Raw genomic sequence first — 12,796 nt, 5'->3', positions numbered from 1 at the left:
AATACAAGGCTAGGATGTAAAAAGAATTCTAAAACATTGTGGATAAGAGAGAAAAAAAATTATTACATCCAGACTGATATTATCCTTGTATTAATCCAGTTCGAAGTGGTGGAAAAAACAAGTTTGTACAGGCAGCTGCGTGCTGTAAATTTTATAGGTTGCATATTAAGGCTAGTGTATTGGATTTACTTATGCATCTGTTTTTGCAGATCATTCTGATTTTAAAAGATATGTTGATGGTAAGAGTGGTTTGAGATATTGTTTTAAAAACTTAATATTTTGTTTTAAAGTTATAAAGTAAATATTTAAATCTAAAAAAATGCAACACACTTTTTGCACAATTGAGGTGGTCTGAATTTCATTTCAAAATGAAAACACTGATGTTACCCACTTTCACAGAATGAGGGTCTTGCAGTATTCATTCTTTCAATGTTTTAACCCCTTTGTCTTGCAAACTCATTCCAAAAGGCTCTGTAAGCTACATACAGAAGCAAAGTAAACGGCACACCAATATTCTAGCAAAATAACCTGAGACTAAAGGACAGTTGTTTCATTATTAAAAAAGTGGATTAAAACATTTATTTACATAAGCAAAATACAAGTATATTGGTTTTTCCCTGTAATTGAGTTGAGGAGGAGAGCTTGCAGTTGGCTGAATCGTTCCTCCAGCTGCAAATTCAGTGGCTCGCCCAGGTCTTTGGATACTCTGCTGCGGAAAAGGTCTAAATCTGATTCGACTTCCATCTCTGTGATCTTGTCTTCCTCGATCACCGCTGGCCTCGTGCCATAGTGTTTTGCACGTTCCGTGATGGAGACTCGAAGATAACCTGGCGAGGAAAAGAGATGAGCTTATTTTAGAATCCTTATTTTGATCCAGACTACAAAAGGGAGAAACTTCACATTGTGCACAAAATCCAACACTAGTATTGCACTATGTAATTTAAATGAATATAAAAGTCCATATAACTGTAAACGTCTGTTTATCTAACAGTTCTGGCTTGTTTTCAACGCCGGTGATTTGGGAACCACCTATAGTTCATGCTTTTGCTATACATTTAATTATGTATTGGTAAGTGCAACGTACAAATGCATAGTTAACCAGGTGAAGCTAACGGCAAACACGCTGGGATCATTAAGAAAATCATGGACACCTCTTGTTCAAAGAACGCACTGGCAATTTTGTGTTTATTCTGATGTAATTGGTTCCAGGGGTGCCTCATAATGTGGAAATATTGTATCTGAGTTAGTCGTTATACTACGTTGTAGTTGATTAACGTGGAGACATTATAAATTAACTGTCAGGTACTGCACGTATATGATACAAAGAAAATGATTGCAAAACAAAGCACTAGTACAGTATTTGCTTATTTACAAAACCACATTCCAAAAACCGTTCTTAGCATGCTTTCTCATTCCATGCCAAAGTAATCCAATTTTTTTTTTTTGCATTGTATGTGCATGTTAAACTGAGACAAATGGCATTGAGGAAAAAAAAACATAAAAAGCATGCACTTCATTCCCAAACGCACTTTTCCACTGTCTCTGGGTCTTTTCTAGCACCCTTTTTTTTTTTTTTTTTTAAATATGCAACAGAATCTATTTTGCCCAGCTCAGAGCTGAATTTACTGTTTCCGTATACAAATATCCCAGTAACAGGTTGACATGCAGCTGGAAAGTCTAGCGTGGAGAAAGCAAGAAATCTCATCTTACCATTGGTGACCTCTTGGTAACTGTGGAACAGCAGCACCAGCAGGTTAAGCAAATCATCCCATCGCTGCCACCGCTCTTCTGCACCGCCCTGCACACAGAGGGAGTGTTACAGGGGCAATACCATGGGGTAGGTCTTCCAAGTAGATATTTTACTAACTTTGTACACTAAATGTACCTTTTACACCTGGACACATTCATTTTGCCATAATAACAAAGCAAATTTTTATGTTTATAAAGCTTCACATAGGAAATAAAATGTTTGAAGTAACAACGCAAATTAATCATGATAATAAAAATTGTTGAGAGTCCCTGCAGTAAATTACTTTTTTGCATTCAACATTGAGTGATACAAAGATGTATTCATTTTGTTTATTTTTTAAACCAGATCTCATTTTGGAAACTGTCTTTCTTTCATTCATATCAAACGACAGAATGACTGGGCAGTCAATGCTGTTCCAAATTATACCATGCAGATACAGAGCTCGATTTTAAGGAAAGCAATTCTCCGAATTCAGCCATTTTATGGATAATCGTACTTTCTTTTCTATACTTTGTACTTGCTTTATAAAGATACCCATGAACTTCGGTCATTCCTAAAATCTGTACTTTCAACGAGTATCCTCCACATCTTGAATTTCCAGATTAGAAAGGTCCTGTTTTAACCTCTACTCATGGAGCACTGTTAGAGAGGAACAATACCACTGAGCAGCGGCTGGGAGTGTTGTGGCAGACAGCCAGTGCTGGGCGGGTACCCACCGTGGTGTCGGAGGGAAGCTCTGCATGTCGCAGGAAGTGCAGGATCAGGCCCAGTGACATGTGCAGCTGTGTTCTGAGGGGACAGGCGTAGCCTAAGAGCAACTCGAGCAGCTTGCAGCACAGCAGCTGGCTCTCCATAGTGTTCAATAGCTGCACTCTGGGAGAGAAAGAAATGGGCTGTTAAGGGGTGCAGAATACATATTGTGGCACCAAAACTATTTTTATATACAGTACTGTATCTACTCTGTATCTTTGAACAAAAAAGTACTTATATAGTAGTGGTGCTTCCTTCATACAGAGTGTTAAATTAAATGTAATTTGATTACATCTGTGCATATTGCAGATGGCATCAAGAACTTTATAGTCTGAAGCTACTTGAACCACGGAATGTGTAGAAGCTTGGGGCAGTCTGTTCAAACTTGCTAACATCATGCACCATCTTTCTGTGATGTATTTCTGGTTCCAATCTTTGCACTATCTAACACAATTTTTGTTCCTGGGTAGTAAGTGTTATTTCCTAATTGCTTATGCCTCAAAAGTATAGAAAATGGCTATTATTCCCCACAAACTTTGCTTTTGTGACCAGGACAGTGATCTTTTGAAATTTACCTATTTCCAATGAAAAAACAGGCAAATTTGTGTCTTTTCATTCACATAAAGTCAGAAAAAAACAACATATGAATCCAAATTAACATGTATTTATACTAAAGTAATACAAAAATGACTACAAAAGATTTAGATGTGAGTAGTTTTTCGAGATTTATGATTATACTGTAAATCACTTTCACGAATCAGCCCCCAAATGTAGTCTCCCATCATGTTCTCGTTATACTGTCCTTGGTAGCGACGTTCAAAGTCCAGTATATCCTGGTGGAAGCGCTCTCCTTGCTCCTCCGAGTACGCTCCCATGTTCTCCTTGAATTTGTCAAGATGAACATCAAGGATATGGACTTTGAGGGACATCCTACAGCCCATTGTGCCGTAGTTCTTCACCAGAGTCTCAACCAGCTCCACATAGTTTTCGGGCTTGTGATTGCCCAGGAAGCCCCGAACCACTGCGACAAAGCTGTTCCAAGCCGCTTTCTCCTTACTAGTGAGCTTCTTGGGGAATTCATTGCACTCCAGGATCTTCTTTATCTGTGGTCTGACGAAGACACCGGCTTTGACCTTTGCCTCAGACAGCTTAGGGAAGAAGTCTTGAAGGTACTTGAAGGCTGCCGACTCCTTATTTAGAGCTCTGACAAATTGTTTCATAAGGCCCAATTTGATGTGCAGTGGTGGCATCAGCACCTTCCGGGGGTCCACCAGTGGCTCCCACTTGACGTTGTTCCTCCCCACAGAGAACTCGGTCCGCTGTGGCCAGTCCCGCATGTGGTAGTGCGCCTTGGTGCCCCTGCTGTCCCAAAGGCAAAGATAGCAGGGAAACTTGGTAAAACCGCCTTGGAGAGCCATCAGGAATGCCACCATTTTGAAGTCTTCTATGACCTTCCAGCCGTACTCCATCATACTTCAAGGCGTCCAGCAAGGTCTTGATGCTGTTGTAATCCTCTTTGAGGTGCACCGAGTGAGCCAGGGGAAGAGACGGGTACTTGTTACCATTATGGAGCAACACGGCTTTGAGGCTCCTGGATGAGCTGTCAATGAAGAGGCGCCACTCATTCTGGTTACAGGCGATTCCGATTGCCTTGAACAGACTGGTCACATTGTGGCAGAAGCAGAGCCCATCTTGACGGGTGAAGAAGCTGGAAAAAGGTTGGTGACGTTTCCTCTGATTTTGAAATGTATTTGCTTACGATTGTAAGTCGCCCTGGATAAGGGCGTCTGCCAAGAAATAAATAATAATAATAATAATAATAATAATCTGCGACTTGCACACTTTCATCCAACAAGTTCCACTGCTTGAGCCTAGACGTCAAAAGCTCGGCATTGGACTTGGTGAGACCAAGATCTCCAATCAAGTCGTTGAGGTCTTTTTGGTTGGGGTAGTATGGGTTTCTCTCCTCAGCTCCACCTCTGAAATTGTCATCTGGATCTACAACGTCTTCCTCGCTCTCTGACTTGCTGCTCTCTCTCCGGAGGAGTGGGTACGGGGAGCTCATGGCAGTGTGGCACCGGGGCGATGGATGAAGGAAGGTCCGGATACGTGATAGCAGGTGCATTCTTGCCAGTCCGACGTTTGGAAGGGTCCACCATGCAGAAGTAGCAGTTGCTTGAGTGGTCCGTGGGTTCCCACCAAATTCTTGGGATAGCGAACCTCATGGCTCTCTTTTCCCCTCTGTACCATCCTACAAATACATTTATTTCACCCATGACTAATGTGTAAGAGATTCTCGCAACATTTTTCATATATGATATATTTTTTCAATAACATTGAAAATTGTAAAACATTTTAAAATTAAAAACTTACACAATTTTAAAAATTAACAAATTTTATAACAAATTCCGAGCAACAATTGTTCATCTTACCTTCCAGAGTTTTTTTGCAGTGCTCGCAGGTGAAATGAGGTGCCCAGGGTTTGTCTTGATCCCTGACAGGCATGCCGAAATATGCCTTGTAGGCCTCACACATCTTAGCAGATGCTTCCACGGAGTACTTTTTCGCTCTTGTCTTGATAAATTGGCCGCAGACATAGCAAAATGCGTCTGCCGGATGCTTGCAGCCTCTTGATGCCATCTCGGAAAAATGCAGATATGTATCCACTTAGGCAGCTGGAACTAAACTGAACTGGTGGGCTTAAGGCCCCTGTATTTATACTACTATTTATATTACTGGAAAGTTCTAGAAGTTACTCCAAGTTTACTCAGCACTGAATCTATCTGGAATGTTCTGGAAAATAGGTAAATTTCAAAATATCACTGTCCTGGTCACAAAAGCAAAGTTTGTGGGGAATAATAGCCATTTTCTATACTTTTGAGGCATAAGCAATTAGGAAATAACACTTACTACCCAGAAACAAAAAAAAAAAAAAAAAAAAAATTGTTACACGGTGTAATGTATGAAATAAGTAGCTAGTTTTCTTTGGTACGTTAAAGATCTTTTGAAATTGACACACCTCATACTTTGACACTGCACTTTTACACGTGGGTAAAGTTATGTTTACCGGCCTAAAATTGTATGTTGGTTAGATTAAGGCTGCCAAAAGAGATTGTTGGACAAGACTGCAGATTGATAACTCATCCCTCTTGAAATGCTCACATGTGCTGCCTCCTGAGAGCACTGCCAAAAAAGGACTGGAACATCTCCTCAGAGAGCTTGTTGGAGCTGCAGGTAGGGGAGCGATCCACCTCCACTGCCAGGGCCAGCATCTTCTGGAGCAGGCACACCACTCTGCAAAGACGGAGAAAGTGAGCAACAGAGAGGAGCAACAGAGAGGAGGCACACCACTGCGGAGACGAAGAAAGTGAGCAACGGAGGAGGCACACTACTCTGCAGGGACACAAATGGTGAGCAACGGGCACACCACTGCAGGGGCAGGTAGGGTCCATCCTGTATCGTGTTCTTGTTTTCTTCTCCGTGGCACCAATGATTTTTTTATTAACTGTTTTTCTTTTGTTATTGGCCTAGATTATTTTTCATTTATATTGGTTCAGGACTGTTTTTTTTTTTTTTTTTTTCTTTTGTAACATTTGCAAATATGGCTCATACATGTTCTGCAGTTTGTTGTGGATTTGGCTTATTATACATTTTACAAGCTTTAAACTAAGATTGTGTCTTCAAATCCTACTTAATGTGTCCTTTAAGAAAAAAAAGGGTATTTGCTGGCGGTTCAAATCAAAATTATAAAAAAAAAAAAAAGAAAAAAGGTGCCACTTCTAATGTTCAAGAATTGAAATAAATATTTCTCCACAGTCACTGCATACAAATAGTCAATACACACCGTGCCATGCCCTTAGTATTTTACTAATGCATCAACTAGGCAAGCAACCGGATTTCAGCACAAAAATGATACAAGGGTGTTCCTCAAACCGGATTTTAAAACATTAGTCACGCTCTTACTTGAGTCTGTAATCATCTCCCGTTTTCTTCTTCTTTTCTTGCGTAGTGATGTTTGTAACAGCACCTATCAACCAGTCCACCACATCTCTGCAACAGAAAACCTCTTTTAGGGATGTGTGTGTGTGTTCTAATAATTGTGACTATAAAATGTAGCATTTGTTTTTAACTGATTTGGGTAAGAAACTGGGCATGCAGAATATCCAAGCCCAGTTTGCTAAGACTGGGTCAGGGAGTTTGACTCTGGTAGTAATTGTTTTCATGTTTTAAATGGTTTTGTTGTCAATTAAACATTGCATGTTTGTTTTCAATTTCTTAAAATAAATAAATAAATAAAATTGCAATGAATATTATTTGTGTCTGAAATGCTAGTGGCCCAGTATTAATGTTCATTGCAAGGGAAAACCTTGTAGTTTATTGTATAGGACAAAATGTTTAAATGTGGTGTTTACAATGACAGAGAAAGCTTATTAGCCTTTCCTGTTTTTCTGTCCTGTATTTAAACATTTTTCTGAACCTGTATTAAGTCTTACTGTGATTAATAAACCTGTTGCAGGTTAAAGAAATCTCCTGCAATTTGATGTGTGTGTGTGTGTGTGTATATATATATATATATATATATATATATATTTTACATACATACATACATACATCTTTATTATATGAATATAAAGTATTGTGACTGTGGGTATAGAGTGCATGGAAACCACCAGAAACTACCATATTTGAAAACCTTGCGCAATTGCTAACCTGACATGGGTAAACTTCCTGTCACAAGAAAGCATTGCCTTGACGATGGAGAGCTGCAACGATTGCTGCCCTACCCTGCGCTGAAAATCATCCTCCAGGGTCTGCACCACGTACTGTAGGAACAGCGGCCCTGTCGTCAGGGACTGGCTTTTCTTGTGGTCCTGAGGGGGGACAGACAGCAGGCGAGCTGTTTTTAGTTGACGCTATAAATCATGTATGAGAAATTGCTTATTAAAAATATATAGTTACCTTCTCATCCATGACGGAGGATAAAAGTTCCCAGTCCCACTGAACTGTAGACAGATCTGCAGGGTGAAAGCTAGAAGAGATTGGAATAGAGTGGCTTTCCAGTACAAAAGCAGTTCCCAAAGATTCAGGATGTTTGTACCTTTTCAGGCAAAACTCAACAAGATTGTGACCCTGGCGTCTTGTTTACCTGGTAACCTATTCCATTCTTTTTACTGGTCGCTGTGTGAAAAATGATAGTTTTGAACTTAACTCAAATTTAAGTCCTGGAAGGGTATTAGTTTTCATTTTTTTAAATATATTTATATTCTTCTGTGGTATTTTAAATTGCATTTTTAGTTTTATTAATTGGGTGCCATTGAATTCTGATTCCCTCCTCTTTGCCAGTACTTACAGCTGGATCTTCATAAGCAGGGTGTAGGCTTCTTCTGCGAGGATGGGCGAGTCTGAGTTCAGCAGGATCTCCCGGAGAACGTGGTTGACTGTGTCGGCAGGGGGGTAGTAGCGAGGGCTCATAAAATCAAAGAGGAACTGCAGGGTGGCCTGGGGGTAGCTCTCCTCAATTGTGCAGAGAGCCAGCCGCAACCTTCGCTGAGAGATGGGCTCCCGCGGTGCTTCCTCCTCACTCAGATCAGACCCGTCGTCGTCCTAAAATGCAAAGCAGCATTAGGAAACTCAAAGTAATACAAACTGGGTTTGAATTGCAAATGCTCCTCATTGCCAGGTCATGGGCAATTCTCTTCACCCTGGGTTAAGGGAAAGGGACGTTATGAGAGCAGGAAACAGACCTCCTCCTAATAATTAACCTTAAGACACAGGTGAGACTTATTTATGACTTGATAAAGGATGTCAGTTTAGAGCAGATTTAGTAGGGGCCTCATTGCTCAAACTGCTGGCACCATACGAGTAATATACTTCAAGTTCTGGACTGGGTGCAGAGCTAGTGTTTAGCGTTTCTATCCCTCCATTAGAAATATTTGGAGTATTTTTTATAAATGGTTTGTTTAACACCATCTTAAAACTATTTAAGATGAACACCTTAGTAGGCTTTGGCAGTCAACATCCCCAGAAGGCAACTTAAATTGCATTTTTTTTCCATTATAACTACTCAAACATGATGTAGTCACTCAAAAGTATAATCTTCCATAATTTCAAAACTGCTTCGTTTCTTATAAATGTTACATAGACTCTTACTTGATCTTCCTCCTCCTCCTCTGTCATTCTCCAGGGAAGCATATGCTGGATTGGCATGCCGGTGAGTAAACTGAGCCTCTTGCGCTTAGCACGGTCTATGTAGTAGATATCCTGTTCTTGCTCCTCCTCTAACTCCTGCTCTGTTTCCACACTAGAATAACACTCTGACATGGCTTTGTCCTCTTCCCCATCCACCTCTCGTCTCAGCAAAGGAGGGGACCGGAGGGGAGAGGCCTTCCCGTCTGAGAGGCTGTTCCAGGGTTCGGAGTATGACTCTATCTCATCCACAAAGGGCAGGCTGTCTGGACTGTCCAGCTGAGGGGAGGGGAGGTCACAGTCCATCAGCCAGTCGGGAGAGTCACCGGCCAGAATATCTGTGGAAGTCGGGCTGCTGGCTTCAAATGCTTTCTGTTCGTTAAAACTAGAACCAATCTGGGAAGAGCAATTGGGTGATCCTTGCTGCTGCTCTGTTAAAGAATGGCCACTAGGCTGCTTTGTATCTGTAGGAAGGTTTTTAATAGAACACTGCAGACAAAGGAGCTTGTCGGTGCTGCCTTCCGGTTGCCACCTCTTGCTAGAGGACTCTCTGCACTCTCCCTGCTTGTCTTCGCTTGAGATGGCAGCATGACTGCCACTTGAACAGGAAACTGTGAAAGGCCCATTGGTGGACTCGTCAAGTTCATGGGAAGGAGAGGGCGTTTTGGACTGTCTGTCTTGCGGCTCTTTTGTGTCAAGCCCTCTCTGACAGTCGACCTCGGAGGGTTCCATGCTCTTCTCCTGGGGTTCTGTAGAGTTTGTATCTGAAGAGCAGGGCTGGTCGGTGCCCACGCCAGGAGCTGCAATACTGTGGAGCAACTTGGTACCACGGGAGCACAGTTCAAACGGATCCTCTTTCTCTGCCCCAGAGGAATATGATTCGTTCGGGTGCTTGGGGGACCATAGGATTTCAGACTGGGAGTCTTCCAGGAACTGGTATTGAGGGAGTGTGGGGGAAGAGATGTCTGTGTCTGGGAGATCGCTGAGGGAGCAAGAACCGGAGAGTCCCAGGTCAGGCGGCTGCATGGCGCTGGTGGCTGCAGGGCACTCATTAACTTTTGGATTCACCTCTTCTTCTTCCTCCTCCTCCGACAAAATGGTGAGCACGTTCTCAGAGCTGAGGGGGCTCTGCTGCCCCCTGCTGCTCTCTGTGGGTGAACTACACTTGCTCAGGTCCACCACCTCTACTGTAAGATCACTGGAGCTCTTCCTATGTCTGTGGCGCCCCCGGTCATTGTCATTCTGTGTCAAGTCAATGACTTTCTGAAAAAAAAAAAAGTGTGTGTGGGTTTACCGATCACCAAAAGGTCTGAACAGTGGCTCTGTCCTCCTTGGGTTTACTGACTGGTAAAGCTGACGTTTAATGTGTTTTTATTTTGTAGTTTCCTCTTTAGTGTATAAAACTACCTTTTCATATTATATCTATCTGGTATTTTTGTACTTCAGTAACTATATAGATCAAATCCTGTATTTTATTTATTTGGCTTCTTGTGTAAAATACTACCTTTTCATATTGTATCTTTAGCTGGTAATTTACTATAATATTTAGAGTGACTATTTAGATCAAATCTGTTTTTGGAAAGAAAAAAGCAATCAAGCTGCAATACTGATGTTACTAAAATAACAATTCATACAGTACAGTTCATACAGTACACACTAAAGTTACATCAAAGGCTGAGGGAAAAACAAAATATACAGAACAAGTTCAATTTTCAAGGATAAATAATAGAACGCCTATCTTTTGATTGTAGCTTCTGCACTACAGTACTTATTACGGAAATAACTTTTGAACTACCGTACCGCTAACAAACACCTGAAGTCTCCTCTCTCTCTCATCGCACTTCAGTGGGTGCAGGGGTGAAATTCTACCAGTACTCAGTACCGGGACTTGCTTTGCTGTCGGTACTGGATATGCAGACTTACTTTATCTGCTTTTCATCCAACATGCGTGCGTTCCAGCCACTCTTACAGTTGTTTATTTTACACAGTCCACTGGCATTCTGTGACAAAACAGTTTCATCACGAAACTATGATATTAAAATATTCTCGAAATGAACCAATGGCAATGGATAAGCTAATTATCTTAGTTCTTGGCAGCAAGCTTATAAGCAGAAGTTATTTGACAACTTTGGTGCCAATCATTATTAAACCAATCGGTCAGTCTCCTCCGCCTCTGGATTTAATGCGATCGGTCAATAACAGAGCACTCCCCTGATCGACTACTAATTCTAAGAAATGGAAAGTAAAATATGGTGGTTCATTGAATGAATAACATCTGAAGTAAGTTTACTGTTACGAAATATTTCATTTTGTCTCCCGATTTATTTTTTCTTCTTTTAAACCTTCAAAACAATTAAATGGCGGAATTTGTAAAATATAGGCGTTTTCTGAGGCATCTGCAATAAAATCAATTTAAAAGTAAAATATGAATTCTGGGAACTGCTAGAGAAATAATCATTAATGTTAATGACATCCTGCTTGTGCCCACACTAGCTAGGTAAAGTTTTGTCGTGTTAAATTAAACTCTCCATAAATCCAGTTGGATTACAGTAATTATTGGGAAAGTGGCTGGAACTTTCTTTAGGAGTGAATTTATTTATTTTTAATTACAGCAGTAATTACTATTAATGTGTGTGTATAATATATATATAAAGATTTACTGTAATCGAATGCTTTCAGATATACAAATATATATATATGTATGTGTATATGTATGTGTGTATGTGTGTAATATATATATATATATATATATATATATATATATATATATATATATATAATATGTATATCTGAAAGCATTCGATTACAGTAAATGTTTTTCACGTCTCTAACCGAATGCTGATCGTTACAGGAACAAAGTTTCCGTAATGCTGTCCTTCCTCGAGTTTACCTATAATCGGGTGACTGTTTTGCAATGTAAGGCTATAATCGGGTGACTGTTTTGCAATGTAATGCTGAGCAGACGGTTCTTCACTCCAGTGAAGCCGCACTGCCCTCACTCAACATGGCGCCTACAGCACACACCAGGGAAACTGCATAACACAACAGACAGAAAAAAAAGATGCTCACTCACCCGCGCAACATATTTTATTCCAGCCGATTTCTTGCAGTTGCAGACTCTTTTGAACACGCCTACTATCTCCAGGTCCGGCTCTTCTTCGCTGCCCGAGCTTATATCTATAATCGCACTCATTTTGGAGTGCGGAAGTATCGTTACTATGAGTCTTTAAAACACAAGGCATTCATTATCTCCATGCTATAATAAACCCTCGTGTAAATAACCATCAGATGGACGGTGAAACAGGAGAATAAAAATCATTAAGGTTAAAAAATACGCGCTCCAAAGACCAGGGGTGCAGAAGAAACCCCTGGCTTTGAGATAGAGGTGCTATGTACCTGCCGGAACAAACATAAACTCTGCTAGTTCCGTGACTGAGTTGTGTTTGCAGCGCACTGCGTCGTTTTACGTTGCGTTGGAACGCAAACTATATAGACCAATCCGCGCGTACAGTTATAACAGAGGCGGGATATAGCACGCGTTTGCAATCTCGCGAGAGTCGAGCATTACGCGAATGTATGCAGTAGAACGCTTCTTGAAAACGTCCAATAGTACACAACATTCTGAACGCGATTAAAAAAGAACCCTCAGCATCGCTAGTCAATCTTTTTGGAGTCTTCTTACTGTATTTGTGCTCAACGACTACTGTAAATAAAGTACAACTGTTCAACCTGTTTTTACAAGTAAACATTTCTAAATCGCAGTGCATAAGTGGATCGCAGCATTATCCACTACTTTTCGATTCGTTTTATGGTAAGCATGGTGTAAACATTTTAACAAGACTGGTTAAAGCTTTTTTTAAAAAAAAATATTTAAATAGAACAAATGTTGATGCTGGTTTCGTTTTTTTTAACATGTTTAACATTAACCAGCCGAATGCATGGCTTCCATCATATACAGCCAGAAATGCTCAACACAAAGTGCAAGTACTCGATGCTCAGACCTGTATTTCAGACATAAAAAATGTAGACAATTTGAGTGCCAATGAATAAATACTTGTAACATGTATAGACATCGGTAAAGACACGATAAATGTAACACAAAAGCCTTAA

General features: G+C 40.6%; 1 protein-coding gene across 1 annotated transcript; it reads right to left on the bottom strand.

The window, feature by feature from the left end:
* Window positions 1-545: 545 nt before the first annotated feature.
* LOC117413206 (SUMO-interacting motif-containing protein 1-like) lies at window positions 546-12,167 on the bottom strand. Its single transcript, XM_034926642.2, has 10 exons — window positions 11,760-12,167; window positions 8,651-9,949; window positions 7,851-8,104; window positions 7,460-7,529; window positions 7,211-7,371; window positions 6,464-6,550; window positions 5,663-5,794; window positions 2,467-2,623; window positions 1,711-1,798; window positions 546-827 (listed from the first exon to the last, which is right to left on the bottom strand). The coding sequence occupies exons 1-10, from the start codon at window positions 11,877-11,879 to the stop codon at window positions 583-585; spliced, it is 2,613 nt and encodes an 870-aa protein (XP_034782533.2). The 5' UTR covers window positions 11,880-12,167; the 3' UTR covers window positions 546-582.
* Between the last annotated feature and the right edge of the window lie 629 nt (window positions 12,168-12,796).

The sequence above is a fragment of the Acipenser ruthenus genome, chromosome 23 (genome assembly GCF_902713425.1).
Source record: "Acipenser ruthenus chromosome 23, fAciRut3.2 maternal haplotype, whole genome shotgun sequence".
NCBI classification, from domain to species: Eukaryota; Metazoa; Chordata; class Actinopteri; order Acipenseriformes; family Acipenseridae; genus Acipenser; species Acipenser ruthenus.
Note: the sequence above shows the minus strand (reverse complement) of the source record. Positions and strands in the feature narration are given on the sequence as shown.